Genomic DNA, 19,319 nt, shown 5'->3' on the forward strand with positions numbered 1-19,319 from the left:
GCCTCTCACTGCTGTGGCCTCTCCCGTTGCGGAGCACAGGCTCCGGACGCGCAGGCTCAGCGGCCATGGCTCACGGGCCCAGCCGCTCCGCGGCACGCGGGATCCTCCCGGACCGGGGCACGAACCCGCGTCCCCTGCATCGGCAGGCGGACTCTCAACCACTGCGCCACCAGGGAAGCCCTGGAGAGAGTCTTTAACAATAACAGATGCTACGATTGGATAAAATGTCAGCTGAGAAGTATCCTTTGGATTTGGAGATTAGCAAGTACTTTACAATGTTTGAGAGAATAGTTTCAGAGAGAGAGAGAGAGAGAGAGAGAGAGAGAGAGAGAGAGAAAGAGAGAGAGTGTGAGTGTGAGTGTGTGTGTGTGTGTGTGTGTGTGTGTGTGTGTGTGTGTGTGTGTGTTTGTTGGCAGGCAGCGGGGAGTGAGTAGAAGCCAAGCTGCAGTGGATGTGGAGGACGCAGGGACAGTGAAGCATTTGTAAATGACATGGGGGCACTCAAGGGAAAGGAAGGCAGGGTATTGCTGTTTTTCATTGTAGGCCTTACAGTACAATTTGACTTTTAAAATTTTGCATGTATTCCTTTGACACAAATAAAAAATAACTGAAAACGGAAAGTTTTGTTTCTGTAAGATCCAACCCGACCAGGATTTCAACATCATTCAGGTCATGCATAGTCATTCATTGTAAAACAGACTTTCCTTGGCCTAAGAAAGGAAACACAGAAAGGTGCAATAGAAAGGGTGCCTTCCTAAGAGCCTGCTTCTACCTGAGACTCACCATGGCCTTTAACAGTTACTTAACCGCGTCAGGTCTTGTTTCCTTAACTGAGGAGGCTGCAACAGGTGGTCTTTTCTGATATAATTCTACACTACCTGTATTCTATGACATTACCTTAAGTATCGAGCCTTTCTTTACATTAAGAAAACCAAGCAAATGTAGAAGTAACAACAACAAACACCTCTAACCATACCTGCCAAACTGTAACTTGATCACACTGGCTTTTGGGAAAAACAGCTCAGTGGGGAAAAAAAAGAACTTCTGAGTGTCCAAAGGGTGGGCAAACATTAATGGACTTTGCAAGATTTCGCATTACTGCCAAGAGGTTCTGGAGATAAATTTTTCCTCAAGAGAAACTGATACTCTCTAAGCATTTTCAGCAACCTGAGCTTGGATATCCAGGAGCAGTCTAATTTTAAAAGAATAAAATACAAAAACAGCTAAAGGTTATTTTGAGTAGTAAATGATATAACATTTTGGAGACCTGAGGACAGATGGAAAGAGTGAAGTTAATGCTCGGAGGATAAATTCCTAAGATGTTAAACATTCTCCATCACAACCAGGACGTTAAGCTTTATAAGAAAAAAGAAAACTTCATTTCAAAAATAAATCTCAGTTACTGAAAAAAATAAGCAAATACTATTTCTCACAAACAGCTATGAGCTCTGTAGCTACCACTAGATAAGAGTGTGAATCTGCAATGAACAGATGCAAATGACCAGTTCCGCTCTTAGCGACCTGGAACTGACCTAAGCAACAAGGTGTGAGAGCAAAGCCAGTTTATAACTAACACATGCAGGCACATAGCTGGGTAGAGGCTTTATGGATCCGTGCCAGGCAAGGCTATCTTGTCCTCTACAGATATAACATTTTTTAGACTTCTACAATTATACAAGTAGACCCTTTACTTAGCAACCCTTCCTATGGATAAAACACATTAAGTGAACTGTATCTGTGGGTTGCTAATAATGTGACAATAAAATAAAGTAGGGAAAAAAGAAGTTTTTAAAGTGTAAAATATACTGCCTACTAATTCAGGAAAAGTTGTGAATTCCAAATAGGCCCAAACAAGATTTTTTAAACAAAAACTAGTTAAAAAAAATTTTAGTAAACCTTTTATTGAAATATATCTTAGTATAAAAAAGTACACAAATCCTAAGTGTACACCTTGATAGATTTTTACAAATCAAGTAGCCAGCACCTAGACACTCAAATCAAGAAAAGGCACATTATCCAAACCTCAGAAGCCTACCACATGCCTGTTTCCAGCTACAATTCCACCCAAAGCTTCTGAACCTCACATTAATAGGATTGTATGTTAGGTAGTCTTTTGGATCTGGTTTCCTTTGCTCAATATTATGCTGAATAAAATCAGCCACGTTGTTGCATGAAGTCATAATTAATTTACTCTTATTGTTTTACGTATTTCATTGTTTGACTATACCACAACTTACAATATTTATGTATTTGACTTTAATGGACACTTGGGTTGTTTCCAATCTGATGATACTACACTCAGTAATTTGTGACTGTGTCTTGGTAAATATGTGTGTGCATTTCTGTTGGGTAAACGTGAAGGAGTAGAATTGCTGGGTCATGGAGTATGCCTATGTTCACTTTTAGCAGATACTGTCAAACAGTTTTCTAATATGATGTACTATATTCCCACTGGCAGTAAATGAGAGTTCCAGTTGCTCCATACTCTTACCAACACTTGATATTGTCTTTTTTCATTTTAGCTATTCTTAGCTATTCTGATGAGTATACAGTAGCCATGCATTGTAGTTTTAAATTTCATTTCTTTGAAGATAAATGACTTTGAGAATTTTTAAATAGTTTTACTGAATATTTGAATATCCTATCTGTGAAGTGTTTGTTCAAGTTTTTTTTTTCCCCATTCTATTAGGTGGTCTGTCTTTTTAAAAAATTGATTTGTAAAAATATTTAAGACAATCTATAGATTAATTTTTCAGAGAATTTTTCTCTAGAGAGAAATCAGATTTCTCATTTTAGCTCTGTTTTGTTACTCATTTGCTGGGATGCAGTTAGAAAAGGCATATGGTCTGCTCATAGTCCCTGTAGGTTTCTTTGAAAAGATTATAAACAAGCAGATAAATCCATTTACATGAAGGGCTGTCTTTGCAATATTATTTCTGAACTATTCTTTATTTTGAAGACACTAAGAAAATGAATTTTAAGACTCAGCTATTTGCTATTACTTGACATATTTTTTCCAAGGGCACTTAAAGTTATGAATTCTGGTTATACCACTGGCCCACCTAGGAGCTGTGCTAAACAAAAGTGTGTTTCAGGTGCCTTTTAGGCTTGAAGTCTGAGTACCTGGCTAGTACTACTGAGGGGAAGATATTAGACTCAAAATCTATTACATAGTCAATATGGGGGAATTAATAACATCTGTGAACATCTGTGAATTAATGCTGTCTTATAAAATAGGCTTTTATTTGTAATTCACTGGCTTAGAAATAATAACAATAAACTTTTTAAAAGGAAAGAATTATTAACTTCACAAATAAGGCATGATGAATTCTATTGATCTAATAAACAGAGCAAAATAAAAGCATTTTGTGGATGAAATAACTTGATAAATATTTTCATTCTCTTCTCTAAAAGAATATCCTTAAGCCACTTTCCCTGTTTGAGAATCTGAAGGAAAAAAGAGTTTTGAGCAATCTCATTTCCCAAGACAAAGCTAACAGGAATCAAGCTAACATGTGATAGAGTAAAAACAAACAAACAAACAAGGAAACAAATGAACCCCAGAGTTAGGTATTAAAATTCAGAGAACAGAAAGGCTAGAGGAAAACAATATTTTCTTTCACTGTTTAATGAAATGCTGTAGGAGAAAGGCAGTTCTAAGCTTAGAAGTATCTTAAGAAATCATCACTAAGAAAATAAGTAAGTAAATAAGATAGATCTGACAACAGAAACAAAAGGTCAAGGATAGGTTGGGGAAAATATTTTTAACAAATATAAAAAACAATCCATAATGTCATTACCTAGAAAGTTCATATAATTAATATTAAAAATATTCATATCCAATGGAGTAATTGGTCAGGACAAAAACACACAATTCCAAAAAGATGAAAGAATTATACTTATTAAATACAAACCTGAAAAATGCATTACTTATAATTACAAAATACAAGTTGAAATGGCACTTTTATCCATCAAATTAATGAAGATAAAATATTGTGTGTGTGTGTGTATATATATATATATATATATATATATATATGTATGTATGTAGAAAATACATAAATAGGAGAGAATTATTTTGGGAAAAAGATAACCCTGCTGAAATGAGTGTAAGTTGTTACAACCCTGGGAAAAGCAACAAAGTAATATGGTGAGATTCTTCAAGTATTTATACCTTCACCTGATAATTCTACTCCAGGGAATTTGTCCTAAAGAAATAACCCTAAATACTACAAAAAATTACAGGCGTAAACTCTGTTGATGTGCAGTCTATTTAAAACATCAAAAACAGATATCTTCAATTAAAAAAACTGGAGAGCCAAAAAAAAAAAAAAAACCTGGAAGTGGTTAAGCAAAGTATGGCATATTTGTTCAATGGAAATTAAGTGGATATTTAAGTATGTTAACCTTTTAACAGAGAACAGGCTATAACAGGAAAAAATGCTTGCTATAATGTTAAGTGAAAAAGCTATTAAAATAATTACCTATCATATACATAAGTGTAAGTATATCTTTGTGTATCTATGTATCACCCACCTCATCCCCTAAAAAATCCTAAGTATAAAAAAATCCTGGGAGTATACTGACATGTTAGGGTTTTATTTGGTGTCGGGGCTGTGAGTGACTCCTCTTTCTCCACTGTGTCATAATGAGGATGACTTGCTTTAATAATGGGAACAAAATCAACAGTAAATAATCAGGAAGAGCAGAGAGGGTAGAAGCAGCATGCAGAGGCATGCTCAAGTAGCTTGGTTTAAGGTAACACTTACTGTAAACTGTTCAATGTCTCTCTCTAGTCCCACATTTGGCAGATCGGGCATCATATGAGCCACAACTTTGAAACCAGAATCTTTGGCCAGGTGAAAGGACTCACAGACCGCCTTCACAGTGTGGCCCCTGAGGAAGAAAATTCACTACCTGTTACACAGATAAATGGGCAACAAGGTGCGTACAAGGAATAGAGGGAAAACAATCTCTGAGACAGGTAACAGTAGCTCTATAATGAAGAATGTGGTTGGGGAAAAAGAAATCTTAGAAAGTCATTTTTACATCTCCACCTCTGAGAAGGTCTGGAAAAAAATAATTTTACTTCTGAGATATTTCTCAGAAATTCTCTTACGCACTTACTCAAAGTTCTGACAGTAAGTGACTGAGGTCACAGGAGTTAATATACACTAAAATTATTTGATTTAGCATCATTGGCCAAAATAAGCTTGCTAATGTAAATATCTAGGTTAAAAACAAGAATAATGAGCTCAAAACCATGCAGGAGCAGCATCTTGTTATGCTCTTTCCTTTAAAAATCTTTTAACAAATAATTTCATTTGGAGAAAGAAAGGGAGGGAAGGGGGGAAAGAGAGAGAGAGAGAGAGACAGAGGGAGACATCTATACACAAAGTAGACTTCACTCTGGTGGGCTGGAGGGCCCTAAAAAAAAAGTAAGAAGAGAGAATGATTTAGTGACAAGGCAGAATCATTTGGGGCCAGCTGTATAAATAATCTTAACATTCTAGTGCCACATTCACGAAAGAAGCAAGCGCTAATAATAGTTTGGGGCTGCTAAAGACCGAAGCCCTGTGTCAATCCTTTCACCACCTAGCCATTCCCACTCACCACCAAAGAATCCTACAAACCATGGACTCCTTCCCACTCTCTGAAGGTTCCCATCCATTTCCATGGCTTCCACCTCTCATCTCTTTTTGCTAATGACCTCTCAATCTATATGACTGGGCCAGGCCTCTCTTCTGACACCACGCCCAAATATCCAATACTCTAATGCCGCACTGTACAATATTAGAGTCATGAGACACACGTGGTTATTCAAGTTTATCTTTAAATTAATTCAGATGAAAAATTCAATTCCTCGGTTGTGCTATCACAGTGGACAGTGCGGGTACAGAACATCTCAGTCACTGCAGAACGGCCTGCTAGACAGCCCCGCTCTAAAGCAAACCTTCAACCGGTTGTCCCACAAATATCTAAAACTTAGTTTATCCAAAACGAAACTCATCTTCCCTCCAAGCCTGTCTACTTCCCATTCTGTCTTACCCTCATTCCCACTCAGTCACCAAACACTGCTTTTCAGGACATCATTTCCTGCTTAAATTACCGCAGCAGCCTCTGAACTGACCTTCCTTCTAGCTTGGTCTTCTCAGTCCACCCTCACACTGTGATCCCCAGGACTTCCCTGGTGGTCCAGTGGTAGAGAATCCGCCTTCCAATGCAGGGGACGTGGGTGCAATCCCTGGTCACGGAACGGAGATCCCACAGGCCACAGGGTAGCTGGGCCCGTGCGCCTCAACTAGAGCCTGCATGCCTCAAACTACAGAGCCCGTGCACCCTGGAGCCCATGCCACAACTAGAGAAGAGAAAACCCGCACGCCACAAATAGAAGCCCGCGCACCACAACGAGAAGTCCACGTGCCGCAACTGAGACCCGACACAGCCAAAAATAAATAAATAAAATAAATAAAATAAAAAACAAATCTTTTAAAATAAATAAATAAATAAATAAATAAATAAAATGCAGATATGCCTTGATCACAAGTTAGCTTGCAGCCTGGCCTTGGATTAAAGCCCAAACTTGCTGGGCTGACTTCTAAGGCGCCCCATGATCTGGCCACCCTGCTGACCCTTTCAGCCTCACCTCTTACCACGCTCCTACCTCACGCTCCACACTCCCACCAAATGAAACCACTCCAATTTCCCGAAATGTGCCATGTGCTCCTATCCTCAGGAGCTTGCTCGTACTCTTCTTTCTGCCTGAAAAAATCTTCCTCTTCCCCACCTGACTAACTCAGACTCTTCCTGTAAGTCTCAGCTTCGATGTCACTTTCTTCGGAAAGCTTCCCTGACCTTCCAGAGACTCTTTCCACCCCCAAGGTACCTCTCTGGCGTAGCCTTGGTTACTGCAGCAGCCCTACCAGCGTTCCTGGTTCAAGCCTTCCCCGACAAGAACGCATCCTATGCAGGCTGATCTTTCTCAAGCTTGATATCCATCTGACTCTTCCTGTGTGCAAAATATTTAATAGACCTCTATTACCTAAAGGGAAGCATCCGCCCTCCTTCGCCTGGCACTCTTCCTGGTTGTTGCTAAGATGCTGACCCATGTGTTTCCCTAGTTTCCCTTTACTTCCTTCTCCGAGCACAACCCTCTGCCATGTCTAGCCAAATCCTATTAAAGTGAAGCAGCCTTTAAGGTCCAACTCAACACACACTTACTCCCTGAAGCCTGCCTTTATTTCTGGAGGGAAGAGAACTTCATATGGCTCAATCAACCCTTATTTCTTTCCTTCCTTAGATACCCAAATTTCTCAAAGTTTATACCCATCACCTCACCAGGCTTTCTTTCACTACCCTACCAACTGGCATTTGCTTCACCAAAACTAATCTCTTAAATGTCACACTAGTTTCTTTCTTGTTCAAACCCTTTTCTTTGTTCCTATTCTCCTTGGCCTTCTCTCATGCTTTAAACTACTAACCTTGAGCCCTGTCCTCTGCTTTCCATATGGGAAAGGCTATTTATCACAAGAACTGGAAGAGAGATGAGCATGTTTATAGACTACTGGAAAAAAGCTAGTAAAGAAAGACTGAAAATCAAAGAAGGAGGAGATGGTATTAAGAGCACAGACAGAAGAATGAATAGGAGGAATACCTAGACCTCTCCCTGTCAGATGGGTAGTAACACAGATCCAATTGGTGGGGGAAAAGGATGATCTTGTGCAAGATCATCTGCACCATCTTACCGGTTGGTATCTCTGGCCACATCCTCATAGACACTCTGCACCCCAATCTCCAGCCTTGTGCAGCCATAGGTCAACATATCACTTAAATGCCGCTTCATGCAATAATCTGGTCTGGTCTCAATAGTAATTCCGATGCACTTTGTGAGGCTTCTCTCAGAATACCTGTAGAGTAAAATCGAAAAGTAAACAACTTGCCAAAGCTTTAGGACATTTGCTCTCATTTAAAGGATGTCTTCCTCTTGTCCTCCCGGCTCTAACCCAGTGGTTAAGAGCGTGGGCTCGGACTTCCCTGGTGGTGCAGTGGTTAAGAATCTGCCTGCCAATGCAGGGGACACGGGTTCAAACTCTGGTCCGGGAAGATCCCACGTGCCGCGGAGCCACTAAGCCCGTGCACCTCAACTACTGAGCTTGCACTCTAGAGCCCGCGAGCCACAACTACTGAGCCTGCGTGCCGCTACTGAAACCCGTGTGCCTAGAGCCTGTGCTCTGCAACAAGAGAAGCCACTGCAATAAGAAGCCTGCACACCGCAACAAAGAGTAGCCCCCGCTCACAGCAACTAGAAAAAGCCCACGCGCAGCAATGAAGACCCAATTCAGCCAAAAATAAAAAAGTAAAATAAATAAATTTTTAAAAATAGTTAAAAAAAAAAAAAAAAAAAGAGTGTGTGCTCTAGAGCCAGACTGTCTGAATTCAAATCCTGGCTCTGCTATTTCCTGACTATGCAAACAGGAAAGTTATTAACCTCCCTGTGCTTCGGTTTCATTATGTGCAAAATGAGGATAATAGTAGCTATACCTCATGGGACTGACGTGACTGAGCCGGCACAAAGTAATGCTATCATCACCGTTATCATTATTATTCTCCTCAGTGTGCTGCAGCCATAATCTCCTTGAAAGCAGGGATTTCAACTGTGAGAACCCTAATTTTCAATTCCTAGCAACGATTTTTCATGGAAGTGAAAACCATCTGCATTATTTATTTCCCACTCCATATTTTAGTTATGTTAAATAAAACAAAAGAGGGGGGAGGAGAGGGTATGCATACTGATCATAGGAATAATTCAGATGAAATGTCTTCTATACCCACAAGTCTTTTTGTCAAGCCTATCAATCTTAGCAACAACTTACAAAATTAGGAATCATTTTTCTCCTTCACTAAAACCAGATATCAGAGTAGTGAGTACCACTTTAAATCTATTTATTTATTATTTATTTATTTATTTAATTTATTTTGGCTGCGTTGGGTCTTCGTTGCTGCGTGCGGGCTTTCTCTAGTTGTGGCGAGCGGGGGCTGCTCTTTGTTGCGGTGTGTGGACTTCTCACTGCACTGGCTTCTCTTGTTCTGGAGCACGGGCTCTAGGTGCACGGGCCTCAGTAGTTGTGGCTCGTGGGCTCCAGAGCGCAGGCTCAGTAGTTGTGGCACACGGGCTTAGATGCTCCGCGGCATGTGGGATCTTCCCAGCCCAGGGATCGAACCCGTGTCCCCTGCATTGGCAGGCAGATTCTCAACCACTGTGCCACCAGGGAAGCCCATGAGTACCACTTTAGATTCAAGCTAGAATCTAGAAGAGGAAAATGACTTGCTAAGTGGTCTGCTGATGCGATGGAATAGGAACCATTACCTAGAGGCCACTGCGGCCAAGCACTGCACTATATACCCCACACGCACTGAATGCTCCCGTTAGCTCTATGAAATATGTCTTATTATCCCCATTTTACAGATAAAGAAACTGAAGTTCCTAAAGTGATTAAATACTTTGTCCAAGGGTACAGAGCTCATAAAATCCAAGTCAGGATTTGAAGGTAGGTCTGCCTGACTTCAAAAATCCTGCTCTGTGTTTCACTCTTATCACACAGCTTGAACAATTCAGCATGGGACATCAGATCTGTCCTCTCTTCAACTTCTCCTAGAATGAAATAATTCTTCTCAGTGTACCCTTCTACAACTTTCTCAATTCTTCGGGCAGGGTAAGGGAAGCCTTTTTTGGCCACAATTTCCTTCTTTCCAAAGAAGTTCATAGCTTTTTTTCTTGAAAAATAAAAATCATAAAATTTCCATAGTTTTGTAACTACTGTTCTCCTTTAAGTTCATTCATAATTGTCAATAAAACTGACTTATCTAATTTAATAATAATTATTAAGAAGGTTACGAATCACTGAACTGAAGGACTGATTCTGAAGTCTTTCACTCTAGACTTTCAAAGTGTTTACACTATTACCCTATTCCTAAGGTTTTATATAGGATTACTACAGGCAGCAAGAACCAAAGGTAAACAACTAGTCTATAGTTACTAAACGACGAATCATAAGACAAAAAAGGACACAGATCTTATCAAATCTTGCCTCTGACAGCTAGCTTCTCTGAAACAATCAGATCAGAAAGTCTCATGCCTCTCAAATAGGTGGGTCCCAAGGCATGCAGAATACATGTAACTCACCTTCTTCGAATACCAATTATTGTGTTTGGAGAAAACCATTGTTTTAAAATATTAAGGGACTTTCCTGGTGGTCCAGTGGTTAGGAATCTGCCTTCCAGTTCAGGGGACGTGGGTTTGATCCTTGGTTGGGGGAACTAAGATCCCACATGCCGCGGGGCAACTAAGCCCGTGCACCACAACTACTGAGCCTGCGCTCTAGAGCCCGCGAGCCACAACTACTGAGCCTGCGCGCTCTGGAGCCTGTGCCCCACAACTAGAGGGAAGCATGTGCGCCACAACAAAAAAGATCCTGTGTGCCGCAACGAGGATCTTGCGTGCTGCAGCCAAGACCCGACGCAGCCAAAATAAATAAATAAATATTTTTTTAAAAAATTAAAAAAAGAAAACACTAATGTATTATGGAGAAAGCATATTGCATGACAGCTGAAAAAACCAAAAAGCGGAAAACTCTAAGTTTTGAGTATATTTAACAAAGTAAGTGAGAACATTTTACAATCAGGCATTCCAAAACTGTATCATAAAACCTCTCCACTAACTGATATTTTTATAAAACCCACAGTATTTCCTGGGACTTCCTTGGTGGTCCAGTGGTTAAGACTCCATGTTCCCAATGCTGGGGGCACGTGTTCATTCCCTGGTCAGGGAACAAAGATCCTATGTGCCGCAAGGCACAGCCAATAAATAAATAAATAAATAAGTAAACACAAACAAACAAAACAAAAAAACAACCCACAGTATTTCCTAAAAGGATGCCATTAAGTTATCAGCAAAGTTGGCAGCACAACAGTACCTTGCATTACTAAAACTAGAGGACAGGCAACTGCACAGATGGGAATTCGCCTAGAGGAAAGAGAAATCCACTAGCTAATCTCTATTGCACAGATCATCAAAGGCCCAAGCAAGACTGACAGAGAAAGCTGCTGCGAGGATGATAAGGTCTCTTCATAAGTAGTTAGAATGTAGTACAGGACATAGAGGCAAACCTTATTTGCAAACAATCATTTAACTCCATTTCAAAAGTGTCTTTCCTCTTGGGGAAAATGTCATTACCTTTTGCAGGAGCAGAAACGGAGGAATGAAAAATAACTCAAGTTTTTAAAAGCCAGTATTTTCTATTTACCACTATCTTTCTTTCAGAATTGTATTTTCATCTGAAAAGCAATTAAGCAGAAATTCCTATCAAATTTGAGCAAAAACAATGGAGTATTTTCTAAAGAACAGAATATAAGGTCATCTTATACAGTATAAGATCATTTTTTAAAGGATTTTTGTTAATGCTATATTTAGTTCTACATATCACTAATTCTTGCCTCTTCATTAAAGAGAGATGTAAAGATACCAATATGATTGGTTTTTTAAAATATTGCAAATATGTTCATAAAGGCTGTCAACTAATCTAAGCAAAATATCTGAGCTGGCATTTTATGGCCTGCTATAACCCACCACACTGTTTAGATGGCCACCTGACAGTGTGGCTCTCCTTTACTACCGAGTTCAACTAGCATACCGTTGGGGAGCGGGGAGAGGCAGACTTGTTAAATTCCTGGGCGTTTAGGAAATGTACCAAATTTTCCAACCCTGATCATGAGCTTCTAAGAGACAAAGTCAGGACTTGTACCCAGGTCTTCTGAGTCCAATTCCACTTCTCTTTTTGTGGCATTATAGGGTCATTTTAAATAAGCATAATGCCACCACTGTGGGGCTATGCTGAATCCTACACTTTTCTGTATGCCATCGGAGTGGCACCAACTATAAAAGATGCTAATGTCCTCTGTGAAGCATAACTTAAGCCAATAACTTATGCTGACAGCATTTATTTTTTAACTGGGGGGTTGGGACTAGGAGGGGGTGGGAGATGGGACAATAACCTGGGAACATAAAAGCAAATAAAAACCAAATGCTACCCAGACTTCAAAACAAAGCTCAAATACATTTCTCCTGCCATGACATCTTCCCAGCGCCTCTCAGTAACTCTGCGCTCTCATTCCTCAAGTACCTTGCCCATACTCTGAATGGAGTTTGTCTTGTTATTTGTGGCTATGTCTGTCTATCCACCTAGACAGGAAGCTCCTGGAAGGCAGTAGGCTCGTATACATTTAGAGGTAAGGGCTTCAGCACTAAAAACTCTCCTTCAATATAAAAATTACAAATATGAAGAATGAGTAAATTAATGAGGCATAACCGAAGACATAGGAGGTCTCTCTCTACTCCCATAGCAGCCTCCAGCTAATTCTACTGGTTACCTTTTCCTCTTGCAAATAGTTAACCCTAAAAGTTGCTTAACACTAGGCCAGGTAATCTACAGAAAGTAAAGATACAGTAGTTCTTGTCCCAGAGATGCTCAACAGTCTAGCTGCAGGGATAAGACACACAGCTAAAACCAAGAACCACTTAAGAACAAAGAGCCAGAAGTGGCAGATATATAACCGGATAGAAACGATTTCTTGGAAAGCATGCTTCTATTTCTGGAAGGAATAAAGTGACCTATAAAAGTGACATCTATTGTTATTACTTACTGTCCCTTCACACTAAGGTCCCAACCAGGGGGGACACTGAAGAAAGACGATGTGAAGGTCTCTTTATTATCTTCTGTAAACGGTTTCTGATTCACTCCAAGAAGGCTGTGGCATCAAAGAACACTTCTGATTACTATTAATCTCCTGAAGTCCTCTCTAAAACCTCTGTCATTAATTAAGTTGGATGTGTCTTACTTTAATTTCCTGTGTGAAATCTCACTAGAGGTCTAAGCCCAAATTTCTGAGAGGTTTATGGACCCTTTCCTACATGGACATCCCTCTATGTCAAACTCAACCTGCTCAAACCAAATCACAATGTAAATATTTGTAATATGTAGATGAAATACTGATTTTCATTAATCACAATGCACAAACTCTCTTTTGCATCTGCAGTCTCAAAATGAGTAAGTAGAATTTATAAACTTTGGACAGTCAGAGATTTTTCTGACTTGCCAAATTACATCTGGGGTTATTGGTGTAATTCCTCAGTAGTACCACAGAACACATGCTTTTTTTGGGGGGGGGGCAGGGTGGTGCGGGGGCTATAATCATATCTGGAAAATATCTCAACAAAATTTTATGTTCTGTATAATGCTGTGCTAGTGATATTCCAAACTTAAGAATGACTGAGTTGAATGTTTGAGAATTTAAAAATAACTGTCTTTTCCCTTTTGAGATGCTGGTCAAGTTTGCTTCCTAGATATTGGCAGTTATGTCAAGAGGGTCTATAACATAAGGTTCTGCCCAACACAAACTGAGGAAACAGACAGGAACAGAAGTTCAATTTTTAAATGAGTACAACCTATGAAAAACTCACCTGGTAACATAGCTTAGAGAGTAATCAGGGACCTTTGGTCCCTTATCATGCTAGTTGACAAGGTTTAAGATATATGAAAGACAACCCATAACAGTTTGGGTTTTGATTCTTTCAGTAGCCGACAAGAATGCTACCATTTTATACTCCTAATCAGACAGCTGAAGAGCCAACAGCAATGTACTATTAATAGAAAAAAACAATCATGGTTATTACACATTCTTTTAATATTCTATTCACATTCAAATTTAAGGGCTATATACATAAATGCATTATAGAAAAGTTGTCATTGTCAGAAAGTGACTGCTAGATGAAAAATAACCTTCGAGCACATCTTTTAGATAAAAATTCCCATTCCAGTAGAAATCTTCAAAGCATACAACGTCACAAAAAGAAGTAACTTTAGAAATAATATAGTCCTGCCTCCTCATTAATAATGTAAGATAACAACAGAAATAAGTCTGGAACCTAGTTCTTAATGCACAGTTCTTCCCACTGCGCTCATTTGACAATGTTTTTTAAGTACAGTAAGTCCCTTACGTACAAAGGAGTTCCATTCCGAGAGCACATTCATAAGTCCAATTTGTTCGTAAGTCCAACAAAATTAGCCTAGGTACCCAAATTTTACAGATAATGCCAGACACACGAACTAACTTATGCGACTGGACATGCAAACGCATGTTCACACCTTTGAAAGTTCGCGACTTGAAGGTTCGTATGTAGGGGACTTACTATACCTTCTCTCCTCAAGGAATTGTGTTAGATATGACAGACCCTCTCTCTTCAGAAGACATTCCCTATTAAAGGATATAGAAAAAATGCATTGCACAGAATTAGACAATAATGGTATTCAGTAAAACAATTACTCTTGGCTACTGAAAACCAAAGTGAGGGAATGACTAAATTGGTAGACGCAAATATTAACGGTATCTAACGTTAACAGATTAAACATTCCAATTAAAAGGCAGACATTGTCAAAATGGATAAAAAACAAGACCCAACTACTGTAGACTTCCATAAAACTGCCAACTAGACTGTTAAAAGAAACACACTTTCAATACAGAGACACATATGGGTGGAAAGTAAATGGATGGAAAAAGATACTACATAGGGAAAACAGCTAAGTATGTAAAAGCTGTAATGGCTAATTTAACATCAAAAAAAGGAAAATTCAAGACCAGAAATATAGGACATTTCATAATGATAAAAAAGTAACTTCATATTGATAAAAAGTTCATACACCAGGAAAACATATCAATCATAAATGTGCATACTCCTCAGAGCAGATCTTCAAAATAAATGAAGTAAAAACTAATATAACTAAAGGGAGAAATAGATAATTCTTCAATCATAGTTGGATATTTTAATCTCTCTTTCTCTCTTAGCAACTGATAGAACTACATAGAAACAAAACAAAACAAACCAACCCCAAGACAAGGACCATCTGAACAACACTATCTACCACTTCGACTGAATTGATATTTATAGAACATTACATCCAACAACTGCAGAATACACATTCCATCACACATACATAGTTTGTTCACCAAGACAGACCATATATGCTGAACCACAAAATAAGCCTCAATAAAAAAACTTTAAGAAACTGAAATTGTATAGAATAGAGCCTCTCTGACCAATATGGAATTAAATTAGGAATCAATGACATTAAGAAATCAAGAAAAACTCCAAGTTTTTGGAAATCTAGAAATTAAACAATCCATTTGTATATATCCATGGGTCAAAATACAAACAATTTTAGGAAACATTTTGAACTGAATAATAATTAAAATACAACATATTAAATTTGTGGGATTCAGCCAAAGCAGTGCTTAGGGGAAAACTTTAAAGCTTTAAATACTTATTAGAAAAGAAGAAAAGTCTATAGTGATAAGTTTCTATACCTTACTTAAGCATAGAAAGAGCAAAGGAAATCCAAAGCAAGTAGAAGATGATAATAAAAATAAAAAGCAGAAATATATTAAGTAGAGGACATAAACAAAACCAAAAGTTAATTCTTTACAAAGAACAAGAACATTGATAAACCTTAACTAGACTAATAAAGAAAAAAAAGAGAGAACACAGGTAATCCATATCAGGATTGAAGGAGGGATGATCACTAACATCCTACAGACATTAAAGACAAAATAAGGGAACATTATGAACAACTTAATACCAAAAAGTTTGACAATTTGGATAAAACAAATTCCTTGAAAATTATAATTTACCAAAATGGACACAGAAGAAACAGAAAATCTGAATATCCCTTTACCTATTAAAGGAATTGAATTAATCATCTAAGACCCTCCCATAAAGAAACTCCAGTCTTGGATTGTTTTACTGTTGAGTTCTAGCAAACACTTACAGAAGAAATAATATTCATCTTACATGAACTCTTTCAGAAAATAGAGGAGGAAACACTTCATAAGTTGTTTTATAGGGCCGGCATAACACTAAAACCAAAACCCGACAAAGAAGTTACATAAAAGGAAATCACAAACCACCATCCCTCATGAACAAAATCCTTTACAAAGTATTAGAAAGGTGAATCCAGTGATATATATAAAAAGAAAAATACATTTTGACCAAATAGGGCTTATCTTAGGAATGCAAGGTTAGTTTAACATTAAAAGATCAATCCAAGTGCTATATACTATCAGAATAAAGGAGGAAAATCATAAGATCATTTAAATACAGACAGAGAAATCATTAGACAAATGAGTTAATGATAAAAACTCTTAGCAAAATTCTTCAATCTGATAAAGGTATCTGCAAAAAAACCTCACAAGTAACACTGTACTTAACACTGCAGTATTAAATGTTTTCCCTGTATTACTGGGAATAAGACAGAGAGACTCACTCTCACCACTTCTATTTAACACTGTACAGAAAGTCCTAGCCGTTGCAATAAGGCAAGGAAAAGAAAAGCATGCAAATCCAAAAGGAAAAATTAAAACTCACTGTATTTGCAGATTATATGATTGTATTTGAAGAAAATCCCAGCAAATTTACAAAAACAACTTTTAGAACTAAGTAGTGAATTTATAGTAAGGTCATATGATATAGGTTAATATATAAAAATCAACCATGTATCTAGATACTAGCTGCAAACAATTTGAAAATACAATTTTTTAAAATTTCATTTAATATAATAGCATCAACAAAATACTATGAAATAAATTTAACAAAAAGCTTACAAAATATCCAAACTGAAGATTGCTAAGAGAAATTAAAAAACACTTAAGGAAACCAGGAGATAGACTATGTTCATAAACTGGAAAACAATATGTTAAATGGTAATTTTCTCAAAATTCTTCTATAGTTTAAACACAATCTCCCAATCCTATCACACTTTTTATTTTTATTTACTTATTTTTTTAACATCTTTATTGGAGTATGCAGATTATATGATTGTATTTGAAGAAAATCCCAGCAAATTTACAAAAACAACTTTTAGAACTAAGTAGTGAATTTATAGTAAGGTCATATGATATAGGTTAATATATAAAAATCAACCATGTATCTAGATACTAGCTGCAAACAATTTGAAAATACAATTTTTTAAAATTTCATTTAATATAATAGCATCAACAAAATACTATGAAATAAATTTAACAAAAAGCTTACAAAATATCCAAACTGAAGATTGCTAAGAGAAATTAAAAAACACTTAAGGAAACCAGGAGATAGACTATGTTCATAAACTGGAAAACAATATGTTAAATGGTAATTTTCTCAAAATTCTTCTATAGTTTAAACACAATCTCCCAATCCTATCACACTTTTTATTTTTATTTACTTATTTTTTTAACATCTTTATTGGAGTATAATTGCTTTACAATGCTGTGTTAGTTTCTGCTGTATAACAAAGTGAATTAGTTATAAGCATACTTACATCCCCATACCCCCTCCCTCTTGCGCCTCCCTCCCACCGCCCCCCATTCCACCCCGCTAGGTGGTCACAAAGCACCGAGCTGATCTCCCTGTGCTATGCAGCTGCTTGCTACTAGCTATCTGTTTTACACCTGGTAGCGTATGTCAATGCTACTCTTTCACTTCATCCCAGCTTACCCTTCCCCCTCCCCGTGTCCTCCAGTTCATTCTCTACATCTGCGTTTTTATTCCTGTCCTACCCCTTGGTTCATCAGAACCCTTTTTTTTTTTTTTTTTTTTTTAGATTCCATATGTATGTGTTAGCATACAACATTTGTTTTTTTCTTTCTGACTTACTTCCCTCTAGGTCCATCCACCTCACTACAAATAACTCAATTTCATTTCTTTTTATGGCTGAGTAATATTCCATTGTATATACGTGCCACATCTTTATCCATTCATCTGTCGATGGACACTTAGGTTGTTTTCATGTCCTGGCTATTGTAAACAGTGCTGCAATGAACATTGTGGTGCATGTCTCTTTTTGAATTATGGTTTTCTCAGGGTATATGCCCAGTAGTGGGACTGCTGGGTCATACGGTAGGTCTATTTTTAGTTTGTAAGGAACCTCCATACTGTTCCCCATAGCAGCTGTAACAATTTACATTCCCACCAACAGTGCAAGAGGGTTCCCTTTTCTCCACACCCTCTCCAGCATTTATTGTTTGTAGACTTTTAGATAATGGCCATTCTGTCTGGTGTGAGGTGATACCTCGTTGTGGTTTTGATTTGCATTTCTCTAATGATTAGTGATGTTGAGCATCCTTGCATGTGTTTGTTGGCAATCTGTATATCTTTTTTGGAGAAATGTCTATTTAGGTCTTCTGCTCATTTTTGGATTGGGCTGCTTGTTTTTTTGATATTGAGCTGCATGAGCTGCTTGTATATTTTGTAGATAAATCCTTTGTCAGTTGCTTCATTTGCAAATATTTTCTCCCATTCTGAGGGCTGTCTTTTCGTCTTGTTTATGGTTTCCTTTGCTGTGCAAAAGCTTTAAGTTTCATTAGGTCCCATGTGTTTATTTTTGTTCTCATTTCCATTTCTCAAGGAGGTGGGTCAAAAAGGATCTTGCTGTGATTTATGTCATAGAGTGTTCTGCCTATGTTTTCCTCTAAGAGTTTTATAGCGTCTGGCCTTACATTTAGGTCTTTAATCCATTTTGAGTTTATTTTTGTGTATGGTGTTAGGAAGTATTCTAATTTCATTTTACATGTAGCTGTCCAGTTTTCCCAGCACCACTTATTGAACAGGCTGTCTTTTCTCCATTGTATATTCTTGCCTCCTCTGTCAAAGATACAGCGACCATACATGCGTGGGTTTATCTCTGGGCTTTCTATCCTGTTCCATGGATCTATATTTCTGTTTTTGTGCCAGTACCACACTGTTTTTTTTTTTTTAACATCTTTATTGGAGTATAATTGCTTTACAATGTTGTGTTAGTTTCTGCTGTATAACAAAGTGAATCAGCTATATTTATACATATATCCCCATACCCCCTCCCTCTTGCATCTCCCTCCCACCTATACTGTCTTGATTACTGTAGCCTTGTAGTATAGTCTGAAGTCAGGGAGCCTGATTCCTCCAGCTCTGTTTTTCTTTCTCAAGATTGCTTTCGCTGTTCGGGGTCTTTTGTGTTTCCATACAAATTGTAAAATTTTTTGTTCTAGTTCTGTGAAAAATGCCATTGGTAGCTTGACAGGGATTGCATTGAATCTGTAGATTGCTTTGGGTAGTACAGTCATTTTCACAATGTTGAGTCTTCCAATCCAGGAACATGGTATATCTCTCCATCTGTCTATCATCTTTAATTTCTTTCATCAGTGTCTTATAGTTTTCTGCAAACAGGTGTTTTGTCTCCTTAGGAAGATTTATT

The 19,319-nt window shown here is 37.9% G+C and overlaps 1 protein-coding gene across 1 annotated transcript in view; it reads right to left on the reverse strand.

The window, feature by feature from the left end:
* ELP3 (elongator acetyltransferase complex subunit 3) overlaps positions 1-19,319 on the reverse strand; it is a 102,202-nt gene that overhangs the window by 55,675 nt on the left and 27,208 nt on the right. The window contains exons 7-8 of the mRNA XM_028494221.2: positions 7,746-7,907; positions 4,770-4,896 (exon numbers count right to left, since the gene is read on the reverse strand). Of these exons, the coding sequence (XP_028350022.1) occupies positions 4,770-4,896; positions 7,746-7,907 (289 nt within the window). The remainder of the gene's footprint in view (positions 1-4,769; positions 4,897-7,745; positions 7,908-19,319) is intronic.

Source organism: Physeter macrocephalus, chromosome 9, assembly GCF_002837175.3.
Source record: "Physeter macrocephalus isolate SW-GA chromosome 9, ASM283717v5, whole genome shotgun sequence".
Classification (NCBI taxonomy): Eukaryota; Metazoa; Chordata; class Mammalia; order Artiodactyla; family Physeteridae; genus Physeter; species Physeter macrocephalus.